The sequence below is a fragment of the Phycodurus eques genome, chromosome 19, assembly GCF_024500275.1.
Source record: "Phycodurus eques isolate BA_2022a chromosome 19, UOR_Pequ_1.1, whole genome shotgun sequence".
Taxonomy (NCBI): domain Eukaryota; kingdom Metazoa; phylum Chordata; class Actinopteri; order Syngnathiformes; family Syngnathidae; genus Phycodurus; species Phycodurus eques.
Genome location: NC_084543.1, coordinates 2,537,958 through 2,550,000, shown reverse-complemented (window position 1 = coordinate 2,550,000; position 12,043 = coordinate 2,537,958). Strand labels below are relative to the sequence as shown.

The 12,043-nt window shown below is 42.6% G+C and overlaps 2 protein-coding genes across 3 annotated transcripts in view; one reads left to right on the top strand and one right to left on the bottom strand.

Moving 5' to 3' along the window:
* Window positions 1-8,577, top strand: part of LOC133395309 (inhibitory synaptic factor 2A) — a 30,479-nt gene extending 21,902 nt beyond the window's left edge. For both annotated transcript variants that reach the window (XM_061664103.1, XM_061664102.1), the window contains one exon: window positions 5,141-8,577. In XM_061664103.1, coding sequence (XP_061520087.1) covers window positions 5,141-5,324 — 184 coding nt within the window. In that variant the 3' untranslated portion in view covers window positions 5,325-8,577. The remainder of the gene's footprint in view (window positions 1-5,140) is intronic.
* dock1 (dedicator of cytokinesis 1) overlaps window positions 1-12,043 on the bottom strand; it is a 99,497-nt gene that overhangs the window by 59,818 nt on the left and 27,636 nt on the right. Inside the window, exons 26-27 of the mRNA XM_061664105.1 lie at window positions 11,341-11,468; window positions 10,995-11,090 (exon numbers count right to left, since the gene is read on the bottom strand). Coding sequence (XP_061520089.1) covers window positions 10,995-11,090; window positions 11,341-11,468 — 224 coding nt within the window. The remainder of the gene's footprint in view (window positions 1-10,994; window positions 11,091-11,340; window positions 11,469-12,043) is intronic.

Sequence of the window (12,043 nt, the reverse complement as noted above, 5' to 3'; positions counted from 1 at the left end):
TGTGAGCGCGTCACTTGTAAGCTTTGACGTTCTGCGCTTTGACGGCCGATTAACTCGTACATAGCTGGAATTGAAAACTTAACACATAGAGAAGTCGCACCACACAGCTTAAGAGAAGGTTTGATAGACTGAGCTGACACAATGCCGTCACGATTCAAAACATTTTGTATGTGGCGCTTAAAACAAAGGTCCAAAGTCTTCAGACAATCCTGATTCGAAAGGGGGCAGGAAATGTCAAAAACAATACAAAAGAATGACGCATTCTGCTCGATGACATTTCGAGACACTGATAACTGGCCTGATAAATCTTTCACTGAAATTTCTTTTTGAGTAGCTTTCAAAAGGTGGGATGATTACCTTTTGAAACGTAGTCGCCTCACTAACATTTGGGTGCTAAACTTCCCAATCGGAGGTTGACCTCTGACGGGAGGGTGACCCAATCAGAAGCTAATCATCGACGGGGCGGGTTGGGGGTTGCCCCGTCTCCCGCTCTGCTCAATAAAAAAGAGAAATACTTTTGGGGAGTGGAGGGTTTCTATATTGTGCGGCCGCTTACCAAATGACCTGGTGGTTGGGGACCACCGCCTTAGATGTTTTGGTACAAAAACATCCTGATGTATTATCGATTAATAGTCTTAATGAGATCATTAGATGCAGCCACGGTTTCCCAAATTACTCAATCCTGCGTTTAATAAATTTTCTACCTGACACCAGTAGACGCAGTGTGGGATTAAAAGCACACTTCTATGCTAATTTACAGACTGGCCGCAGAGCGTAAATGTAAACGGCCGCCAGTGAATGAATTAACACAAAAAATTGCTGTTTTCTAAATGAGCTTAAATAGACTTTTGTGTCCATGAAGGGAAATAATAAGTTGTGGCCACGGATGGAGAGCAACAACAGTCTCAACAGCAAGAAAAAGCCTATTGTGGTGATAGTGTGTGTGCGTGTGTGTGTGTACATATGAGTGATCCCTGAAGAAAAAGAAGAAAAACAGAAAATGGCAGAATGGATGCGAAATTGCCCCTCGGAGCCTTAGCACAGACGCAATTAAGGCTTTGTTTGCGATGAAAGGGCCACACTGAAATACTTCTGCGGCAAATCCTCATTAGCCTGACAAACACAGCGCGTCATTGATCATGCCAGACCGACACCTTCGCGCTCATTTGTGCTCTGACTTCAAACTTTGCAGCCTACGTGAATAACCTTAACCAGGCTGCAATCAAAATACAATTGTGGGTAATAAAACAGCGAGCAGCAGTGAATGAGACCCTCATGCAAGCCACACTTGAATGCTGTGGTTTGGCGTACAGTATATCAAAATATTTTTAGAACCAATTGCTGTAACGATTATCACACTGATTAGTCAGGTAAGCTGATAAAAACTCATTTTGCATTATTAAACCACAATACCAGTACAAAATATGCATGTAAGGTGCAGGTATTACAACATTGGGGTTGCCATCCTTGCATTCTACACTGTAGTGTCTGTGACTCTGAACGTGTGGCTTTAAAAAGGCAGGGCCTGAACTGGTGAGTGACGCAGGAGTCAGCTCAGGTTAGCGGATGGCTGTTAACCGGCTAACCGTTAGCCAATCTGGCGTGCTCAGTGACTGGGCAAATCAAAAAAAAAAAACAAGAATGTGTTGATTTCATTGTATTTATTTATGAAATTTGTACTGGCCCAATGATGAAAACTCAAATGGTTAGCAACTTACTGTTGCCCATGTACGTATTTCAAATTTGGTAGCGATCGGACAAAATGCGTGCCATAGTCAGTAAATTAAACGTTTGCAGCCCAAGTTGGGGCAATCCAATGCGAGGGTGGCTGCCTATTGAAGATTATTGAGCGACTTAAGGCCACTTGACGGGCCGTGCGTTATGCATGATTGGATTCATATGTTAAGTGAAACCTTGAAAAGTACATTTCTCTGGAAGTCCGAGCAAGGAGATTCAATCACTCTGCTCTCCTGGCATCCGTTAAAAGCCCCTCGAACGCCTTTGAATTAGGACCATTTGCATGCGAGAGGCGTCATTTGAGACGACAGCGGAATAAATGCGATTAATTTTTGGGATTCGGCCATTGCCGGGGCTGAGCTGCATTAAGGACAATTTCTCTGGCTCTCCGCCCAAGGCAATCGCCGAGGCTGAGATAGAGAGATATTTCTGAACCAAACCAATCTAAAATAGTCCTTGGTGTTCTTTCTTCATTTAATGAATCACATGAAGAGCTCAAAAATAAAAGTAGACCTCCATTTTGAGTAAAATTAGGTTTTTAGGTTTCTGGTTGCACCTTAAAGCTAAACAGTTGTGTTTAGGGTATTTTAAGTTCATACAGTACATACTAAGCCATTAAAAGACTAATTTGGGACAAAACAATACCAAAAGAAAATAGTTTAGTTAAATGCTGAGTGCGGTGCTTTGTGAATCAAAATTAACGACAGGCAAGTGTACTAAAACTAAAATCTCTTGAACTGACCCTTAACCTTAACTTAAATGAACCCTTCTAAGGGAGATGTCAGTCCCAGTGACTGCACAGAGTAAGTCGTCTGTCTGGTTGCTGCGATCCTCGAGATCCTGTCAACCCACTTGATTGCGACCAACATCGTAGAATCTGCGGGCCTGATCAGTAATACCACTCTCACAGAATTCATGGAGGGAATTTCAGCTTTTCGAGAGCCGTTCCTACTCCCTAAAAAGAGGATTTTCTCCAGGTAGTCTGGCGACCTCCCACATTCCGGAAACATCCATGTTACGTTCAGTGACGATGCTCAATTACTCATCGATGTGAACGTTGGTGTGTGATTGGCTGGCAAACCGTGCAGCGTGTGCCCTGCCTCTTGTCCGAAGTCCGCTGCGATAGGCTCGAGCTCACCCGCGACCCTAATGAGGACAATCGGTATAGAAAACGAATGAATGGATGGATGTACCAAATGATCTACAATTATTGATCCGCGCGGTTGTGCATAAATTCCCCTTATCTTCAAATGTTTCCATAATAGCTTTCCCATTAGCTTTACAGACACATTCCAAGGATACAAACTTGGACCAACTTCGTCCCAATCGATTTCTGGCCCCTATAATGAAGCTCCTGTGATTTATTTCTAATTGCAGCGGTGGTCTCGGCCTTGAGTTTAAAAAGGCCTGAGTCGGGGGAAAATGCAAAGTGCTGAGAGCCTGATGTAGCCCGTGCAGGAAGTCATCCATTTTGGTTTAAAGAAGACATTTTAGGGACACTTTGGCCATTTCCGGAGCTTCTTTAAAAAGGTTCCAGAGATTTTGTCCGACTGCTCCCACATTTCATCGGCATACGCTACAAAGATAGGCATAGCTAAATTGTGACACATTTGAGTTTTTGTCAATGTGTGTGGGCAGAGTTCGTACGTTCAAAAAAAAAAAAAAAAACATTTAGTATGGGTTGTACTAAATGCAAATTTTTGGCATGACTGCCAAAAATTGGCTGGGTAATTTTGGGGGGTAATTCAAATCCCCGAAGCCAGTTTGCCTGAGTGACATGAAATATGGTACACAAGTCTATCATGACTAGACCCAGAAACAAGTCCCATCAACCAATCAATGTTTGAAAAGACAAGGAAGTCTGCCACTTTGGTTTAAAGCTCTCATTTCAGGGTAAATCTGCCCATTTCCCCTTGTCCGAGATATTTGACTCGAATTTGATTCACGTATACTAGACATTGTAAGTAAATTGTGACATTACATGTCAATGGGGGGGGGGGAAGCAATTACCCTCAATTCCAAGTTCATTCCCATGGAAAATTCTCATCATCAGCAGGGAAACAAAGTCTGAAGAAACGAAAAGACAGCAAGTCTGGCATTTTGATTGGAAGCAGCCATTTTAGGTACATTTCATTCAAAGTCGTTCAAAAGATTTGCGTCAGATTGCTACCAGATTTGAAAGACAAAACACGAGACAGGTTGGCAAGGAAGTTTTGTTTGCATCACTGACAACTAAAATTGTCTACTTCAGGTAACAGCGTGGGCACAGTCAATCTCTTTCTAATCTTTCATCTTGAATAAATAAAATAAAATAAAAAAATACCCTAAGTGTTATAAGAGCCTGCTGTCAAGCTCACCTTCACACAGGCCAGCCGGCATGCCAGCAATCACGAAGCAAATTGTGCAGCCGTTACGCAAGTCGAGCCTGTCGCAGCCCCCACACTGCCCTCGTCAAGCCATCTCCGAGTGCTGCTACGGGAGGAAGCTTTGGGATATTAAAAGTGCCAGTGTATTTACCGTGGTTGAGGCTGTAATCTGACCCCCCCCCCCCCCCCATTTAGCAGAAGCTAGCGGTCAGATGTATGCGAGGATTAAAAATGATGGCTGCTGCAGATAAATTCCACGACTCCCCGGAGTAGCTTGGAAAATGTGTTTTGTTAGTACTCGCGTGAAGCACCCCTAATTAAATAACATTTTGCGGAAGCCATTCCGAAGCTAGACAGAAGCCCCTTTCACAGCCGGCCATCTAAGCCGCCTCTCCTGTGTACAAGGCACTAAAGTGAGATGAGGTCAACCCGGGAATTTCTACAGCTTCCGACGCAACAGCATCGGTGCAACACCACAAGACTCAACCTGAATGTGATGTTCAAATCACCCATTGGCAGTTGTTTCGAAAGCAGAGTTCTCCAAGTTGCCAGCCGTTTTAGAGCATTTGGACTTTTGGACTGATTATTGTGATCTGTGACAATTTAAGTACCAAACTTACCAAAAGAAAGTGCAGAATCTCTTCTTTCACCAGAAAAAAAGTTTGTTTCTACGTTTTTTCCTGCTCTTTTGCAATCAGTAGTAGAGCATGGCTTGGTTTCACCAGAAACACGAGTTTCTGAGAGAGGAAATAGCAGAAATTGAAATTTACCGCTTGAGACATGGAAAAGTCCCACTTCAGTGATTTGTGTGCGAAGGATAGAGAGCTGCTGAAGCCCGGCTCTTCTGTCACATCTATGCCAATTTTCGCTCACTTTGGTTGACTCTGTGCGAAAGGCCAAGGTCTCTACTTGGATCAATATTTAACATTAGCTGAACCGTTCCGTACCGCCTGATGGAAAACCTTTTTTTTTTTTTCTCTCTCTCTTACAAAGTGTATCTGAAGTGGTTGATCTGTGTCCCTTTTGCTTTGCCGCAGTGTGGAGCTGGACTTCAAGCAGCAGGAGGACAAACTGCAGCCCCTCATGAAAAGGCTCTGCCCCTCGGGCGACACCCACTTCCCCGCCCTGCCGTACCCCCACGAGGCCTTCACATCCACGCCCAAGCGCAAGTCCAAAGCAGAGTCCAAGAAGCACGCCCGATGGAGACTTTGGTTCATGTGAATGCGTCGGGGGGCCGAAACGTCGCGCTTTCCTAACCCGGGGGCTTCTGTCTGGAGTTATTTTGGAAGCGATTATCTTCAAACTGGGTGTGAAATCGCACCTGGGGGAGACACTTTTGGCAAAATGTGATTATCGGCTACTTCTGAAGCTGCCGTCTGGGGAGTTTTCAGACTTGGATAGCAGGTGGGTCATGTCGGGACTATATGAACTTGGCTCTCACCATACAGCAAAGCACAACGAAAACAGTTCAGGATACACTTTTCCCGGAGAACCGGGACTATTTTCACGTGTGAAACTGTTCATACTGTCTAAAAGAAGAAACCTACGATCAATTTTATCCATATTTAAAACATCACCTTGACTTCTTGACCGACTTAGAAGGAGATGTATAGAAAAAGAATATTGTTAAATGACACTTATTTTCTTAATGGAATTTTTGGACATCAAAGGACATTTTTGTCGATAGCTGTATAAAAAAGGTTTCACCTGAATATATTTATGAAGCGGTGGGAAATAAGTTCAAATTTATTGCAAGGAAGCCACCGTCAGATTGTAGAGATGAGTCGAGACGCAAATATATATATTTTTTGTTCTAGCCCCGAGAATAAAAAAATGCAGTAGAAGGGTAACAGCAAATACATGTGATTGTATTGCCGCAGTTCACCAAGCCAGAACTGAATGTACAGTTTAACCTTGCATTTTTGCAGGATTTAAGCTTTTGAAAAAGAAACTAGAGAATTTTAAAAGACAAATTTCAGTTGTTTTTTTCCCTCCTTTCTTTTTTTCATACTCACGTCCCAACTCTATGAAGGGTGTAACGGTATGCCCGGTTCGGCATGAACCTTGCATTTAAGGCTGTGGTTCGATTCACATTGGGTACAGTACACAACCAAAATGCAGATAAGCCGTTCAGAAAAGGGATGGATGGATCTTAATTTAATGATAATTTAACATCGGAAACTGCAAACTGCGAGCAGTATATTCTATAATTGATAAAAGATCGTCAAATTGAAAAATGTAACTAATGGATATCAGTGTCATTTCTTTTCTTTAGGCAAGTGTTTGTCTTCTTTTTAGAAAAGTGCAACATCAAGTTTGTCATCTCAGGAAAGGGAAACATGAATAGTGAGTCTTTTTTATGGCAAAGTGCAACATCAATAGTTTGTCTTCATTTTGGGAAAGCGCCACATCTACAGTGTCTCCTCAAAGAAAGAGCATCATCGAAGGGTTGTCTTTTTATGAAAACAAAAACAAAACAAAAAAATCAACAGTTTGTCTTCTTTTTAGGAAACGAAAGACACGGTCGGTGCAGCAGTAAACGCCTGAACAGAGAATTATTATGATATGGCATTTTTATTGCTTGCAGTTACACTTCCTGTCCCTTACCCAATATGATCCAGTGTGGCCAAAGCCAAATCACCTAAATACGTGTACCGTTACACCCCGAATAAACATCAATTCAGGGACTCGGAGTTTATAAATATACATATAAAAGATGTTTGCATTTACTATAAATATATTGAGTTCCTTATGGTTACACTGCGATGCATTGCATCAAATAGGGCTCGTTCTATTTTACGAATAGTCATAAGCTTATGTGATTCAAACAAAAATACATTTATTGATAGGACTGTAGAGTCATTTACAAACACCGCCACTCTCGTCCGTAGGCATAACATTAGCACTGGGAGAGACCTGGATATTTATCTGTACCTTGAAAAAGTGCAATTGATTTACTATGTGCAATACTGTGTATTTTATACTGTTTTGGAAAAAAACTAATAAATGAGCAGTTTAATATGCAAACTATGAAGAATAAAAGCAGACACCTATAAAGCTCGGTACTATTTTTTCTCAACAGTTAACTCACACTTTGAATTATGTTGCACTCTCTCCATGCAACATAATTTAGCATTTCTGGTGCCACAATTGTTCCTCCAATGTTGATCAGTGCATCCGTCCATCCATTTTCTATAGCGCTTATCCTGCTCAGCGTAGCGGGGAGCTGGAGCCTATCCCAGATTACTTCGGGGGAAAAGCAGGCGACACCCTCGCCAGCCAAGTGCAGGGCACATATAGACAAACAAGCATTCGCACTCACATTCAAGTCAATGGAAGATATGACTGATCTTTCAAGACCCACAAAATATTGTGTTCTGTGACAATATACTGCAAGAAAGAGTTGATGCTCTTCTTTCACCAGAAATAAAACGTTTATTTCTATCGTTTTCCGTCCTCCAATAATCAGCAGTAGAATATGGGTTGATTTCACCCAAAACACTGTTTTCTGAGCACTGAGCGGAGAAAACAAGCTTTTTGAAGAATGAAACTTGTCAAGCAAAACATTGAATCTGAGGCTAATATTTTTTGGCTTTTGTGACACCTCAAACTATCAAACATAAACAAGACTGAGAAGGGCTTTAGATGGCAAAATAACAATTTATTTCTAGATATACATCTAAGAAATGCGGCGTGAGCTACGCTGACTCACCAAATGGCCCGAGTTGAATGTCAATCCATGAACTGTCATCTTTTCTCACGATTCCGACACACACTTTCTACTAACTACCTCAAGACATAATCTGTTTATACCTTACATATACAGTACGTACTCCGTTCGAGTTTAAGGTACCTAAATTTGTTCGGCTTCCAAAGTGTTGGCATTTCTCTCCCTCATAATCAGCGTGAAATTTTAGATCTACTCAAACATTGTGCTGATCTCAAATCCAAAGCAATGCAACACGGTCATCTACAGACATGCATCTGTTAGTCATTACAGTGGTTTACAAACCTGAATTTCACAGATAAGCTGGGCGAGACCTTCTTCCATGCCTGCCCGTTGAAAAATGTACTAGACGAATATATACGTCGGTGGCAGTAAACGATTGAATTCCAGTGGACAAATATAAACATTCACAGCAGTGAATGAGTTAAAAGTAATTGGTAAGTATAAGACAATTTACTTTTCCCAAAGAGTCAAATCAAGTAATGTTTTTTTGTAATGCCCTTTATCAACTCTGAGGCAGGCACTGTTAATAGTTTGAAGTTTGGATTTTTATTGATATTTTATTGATATTTTGGAGGGTTGTTTTGTTGTTGGCCTTTGAAAAAAGATTTACATCAAAAACAAAGGTAGTTGGAGATAGATAAATAGAAGATGGAGAGACAGAATAATTCATGTTATCTGTTTAAATACCAAATAAACAAATACCAATGATGTCTCTTATCGCAAATTTGATTTCTCGTGTTTATAATATTAAAGTTTGTTTAGTCCAGATTCAGTGTTTAAGCAAAATGTAAGTTTGTTGTCATATGATAAACTTTAAAGCTACATTTCTGGAGAGAAGGGAAACATGATTTTTCATTAAATATTGAGTTTGGCCTGCGACGTTGTCCCAATTTTTTATTTTGGCCCACCGTGAATTTGAGTTTGATACCCCGGATCTACACGATGGCTCGTCATCTACATTCCGTCCGCGCACCTGCAAAACGGAGGAGTGAGCGGAAGGAAGCGGAGTAGAACGCTAATGCATAAATCTAAATGGAAGAGGCTGCCACTCAGCTGGACGAGGTCGGGGGCCGGGCCGCTGTGAGCGGCGCAGAAGGTGACCGCCACGGCTTCCTGTCACGGCGTGCAAAAAATTCAACCCGACTGATTATTAAATATTTCTGTGAGTGGCTTCAAAGGCAGAAGCCCCTCGAATTTAAAAGGCAATATGTTTTAGCAAGGATCTAAGAGCGCCCTTTCACACCTGGAGATGTTTTTTTTTTCCAGTCCGAATATTTTTTTTTTTTAGCGGCGACCATAGTCCAAACAGCGTCCCTGCTGACGTGCGCTGCTGACACTAACAACATGCCTGTATACAGACAAGCCAGTTTACAATAGGCAAGTCAAAAAATAAAACCGGAGTTAGAGATTTGATTTTACCACTTATGTGTTGCATATAGATTCTTGCCTTTTATGGCTCTACGGTGGGGGGCTGACAGGCAAGCAGAGACGTTGCATTAACCAGGGAGGCTGCGTTGCAAGCGCACCACAAGAGAGGGATGCTTTAAAACAGCCTGCCCGTGTGGGAGCTGATTGCCATTTAGGCAAAGTGATGGGCCAGCTCCGTGTCGGGAGATGCGGGATCAAAAGAGCCCGACGGTAAAGGCTACAACAACAACGTCATCTGGTACGTAACCGGTTTAGTGGCAGCCATATTAAGATGCAAAGTGTTGTTTGTGCCAAAAAAAAAAAAAAAAAGGATGCAAAGTGTATGAATGGGGTTGCCTGCGAGATGAGATGCAGTTCATCCAAACTGATGATATCACACATGCAGGTTTTTGTGTCCTAGCTCAATGTGTGGTTCTGTGACGATTCAGCTAATTAACGCGGCCGCTTTGCCGTGCTCTGAATGAGCGAGGAAATTAAACGGGCTCCGTTATCTCCTAATATTTGCACAACACAAGACGCGGCGGAGAATCTTGGATGGGTATGACTGTTGGCTCGGAAAGCAGGTAGAGGACACAGAAGTGGGAGTCCGTGACCGCCTCCGGACTGGGGGGGAGGAGGGTGGGGGGGACAATGTGTTGCGATGTGGCAATGTGTTGGAGAACATAAGTCTCACTGCAATAGCAGAATATAAATGGCAGTGATACAACCTTCGAAAGGAGGAAATATGTCAGTTGGGGTTTTCGTTCCATTCTTTGCGAATAGCTTTCATACGGAACAACAACACAGGAAATAATTGTAAACTTCCAGCTTTGATAGGCAGTGAAAAGGGGGCTTCTGATCCTAAAAAGGGGAAGAGAAAAAAAAAAAAACGCAGATAAGGGTGAAGATATTGAATATTTAGAATTGATTTTACTTAACCTCAACTTTACATTCAGTAGCCCTAAAATTATCTCATTTAAATTATTTGTCCTTATTAAAAAAAAAAAAAAAAAATGGAATACGTCACTGTAGCTTTATTTAAGCACGTCATAAATGTACCACCAAGTTTTCTCAAAGACACTTCCGTCATTTAACATTGGTGAGCCACCCGTGTCAAAGTTGCATGAAAAATTCTAATGAAGCAAGACTGGACGCCAGAGAGAAGGCTCAACATCCAAAGGAGGAACAAATGAAATGTACTTTTATTTGGAGGCAGCTCAAAACGCAGATTAGTCATGCAAATTGAGCAAAGTATTTACAGTATATGATCAGCATGTCGCTGCCAGGTATTGCCAATCCTGTAATGAGTCTGAGATCAGACATACGCAAGCAGGGAAGATGCGCAAAAAAAAAAAAAAAAAAAAAAAAAAAAAAAAAAAAAACCTTGGAGCAGACTGCCAAATGTATGACACATACACATACACACACACACACACACACACACACACACACACACACAAGGGAATCAAGCACTCAAACAACTGTCTGCTGTGTAGATCAAAACCACTCGGACTGAGCTCATGTGCAAGCAAGCGTTCGGATAAGCAAGGCTGCCTTGAACTCATTCGCTGCCCTTCCTCCATGTTAACGTGGATATTGACATTTTAACAGCCCTCTGAAAGTGGAGTTTGTGTGAGAGAGTGTGTGAGTTTTTCTGAGCACCCAAGAGAATGCAGGTGAGAGAGTGTGTGTGCGTGAGCGCGTGTGTTAGGGCACGTATTAGAGTGTGTGCGTGCGTGCTGCCATCGACTTACAATGTGAGGAGAGTCTCGGCCCATGGAGATGACCGTCCTGTTGACGGTCCGAAGCAGCTTCTCCATGATGATCTGCACGTGCCACTGGGTGGGACCCTGCACACAGGTGACGAACACAAGAGCGCGGCTTGTCACACAGCTAACGTGCCGGAGCCAAATTTAGAACGTACAGGTGTGGTTGCACAAGTAGAGAAATGAAGGAAGCCGATAATGACACAAAGTTGAAACGGCAGCGAACCTCTCCGTGGCTGTTACAAGCAGCTAACCTAGCAAGAGTACATTATTTAATATTTATTTGTTTGTTTTTTCCTTTGAAATATTATCAGCGAACGAGCTGCGTCCTCACCACGTCCTTCCTATAGAGCACCTCCAGGATGTCGCTGAGCAGCTGGCAGCAGGCCTTGGGCTCCTCCCGCCTCTCCAGGTGGAACTTCAGCTGCTCCGTCATCAGCGGCAGGAGGATCTCGCGGCAATCTGCGGGGCACGCAAAACAGTCGCGAATGGCGGCGCGGCATATGCCGATACAGGCGGGTGCCGCTCTCTGATGGATTCCTCCTTGAATTAAATGTAAACAGTTCATTTGCGAGACAAATGGGACAGATTGGAAACTGGACAATGCGTGTCACACCCCCAACCCGGCATTATGGATTTCCCTGATACGCAGGTGTTTGACAGAGCAGCTACGCAGAAAAAGGCGGAAAACTATCTTTTACAGGCAGTGTAAAAAGGGCTTGTGATACCACCTCTCAAGGTGGAAAATTGCCAGGTAGACAATATCCCCCCCCCCATTCCGTGTTGGTGCTGTTTATACAGAAGAGCAATACAGGAAAATACCACCTTTTACAGGCAGTTTAAAGGGGGCTTCAGGTACTACCTCTCAAGGCGGAAAATGTTGTCTTGTACAGGTAGTGCACAAGGAGTTTGAAATGCTAGCCCCTTTCCATGACTGCGTTTATACAGCGACAAAGACAAAAGAATTTTACAGGTAGTGAAAAAAGATGCTTTTGAACAGAGAAAATGAGTGTGAACTTCTGTTTGGTATTTTTTAT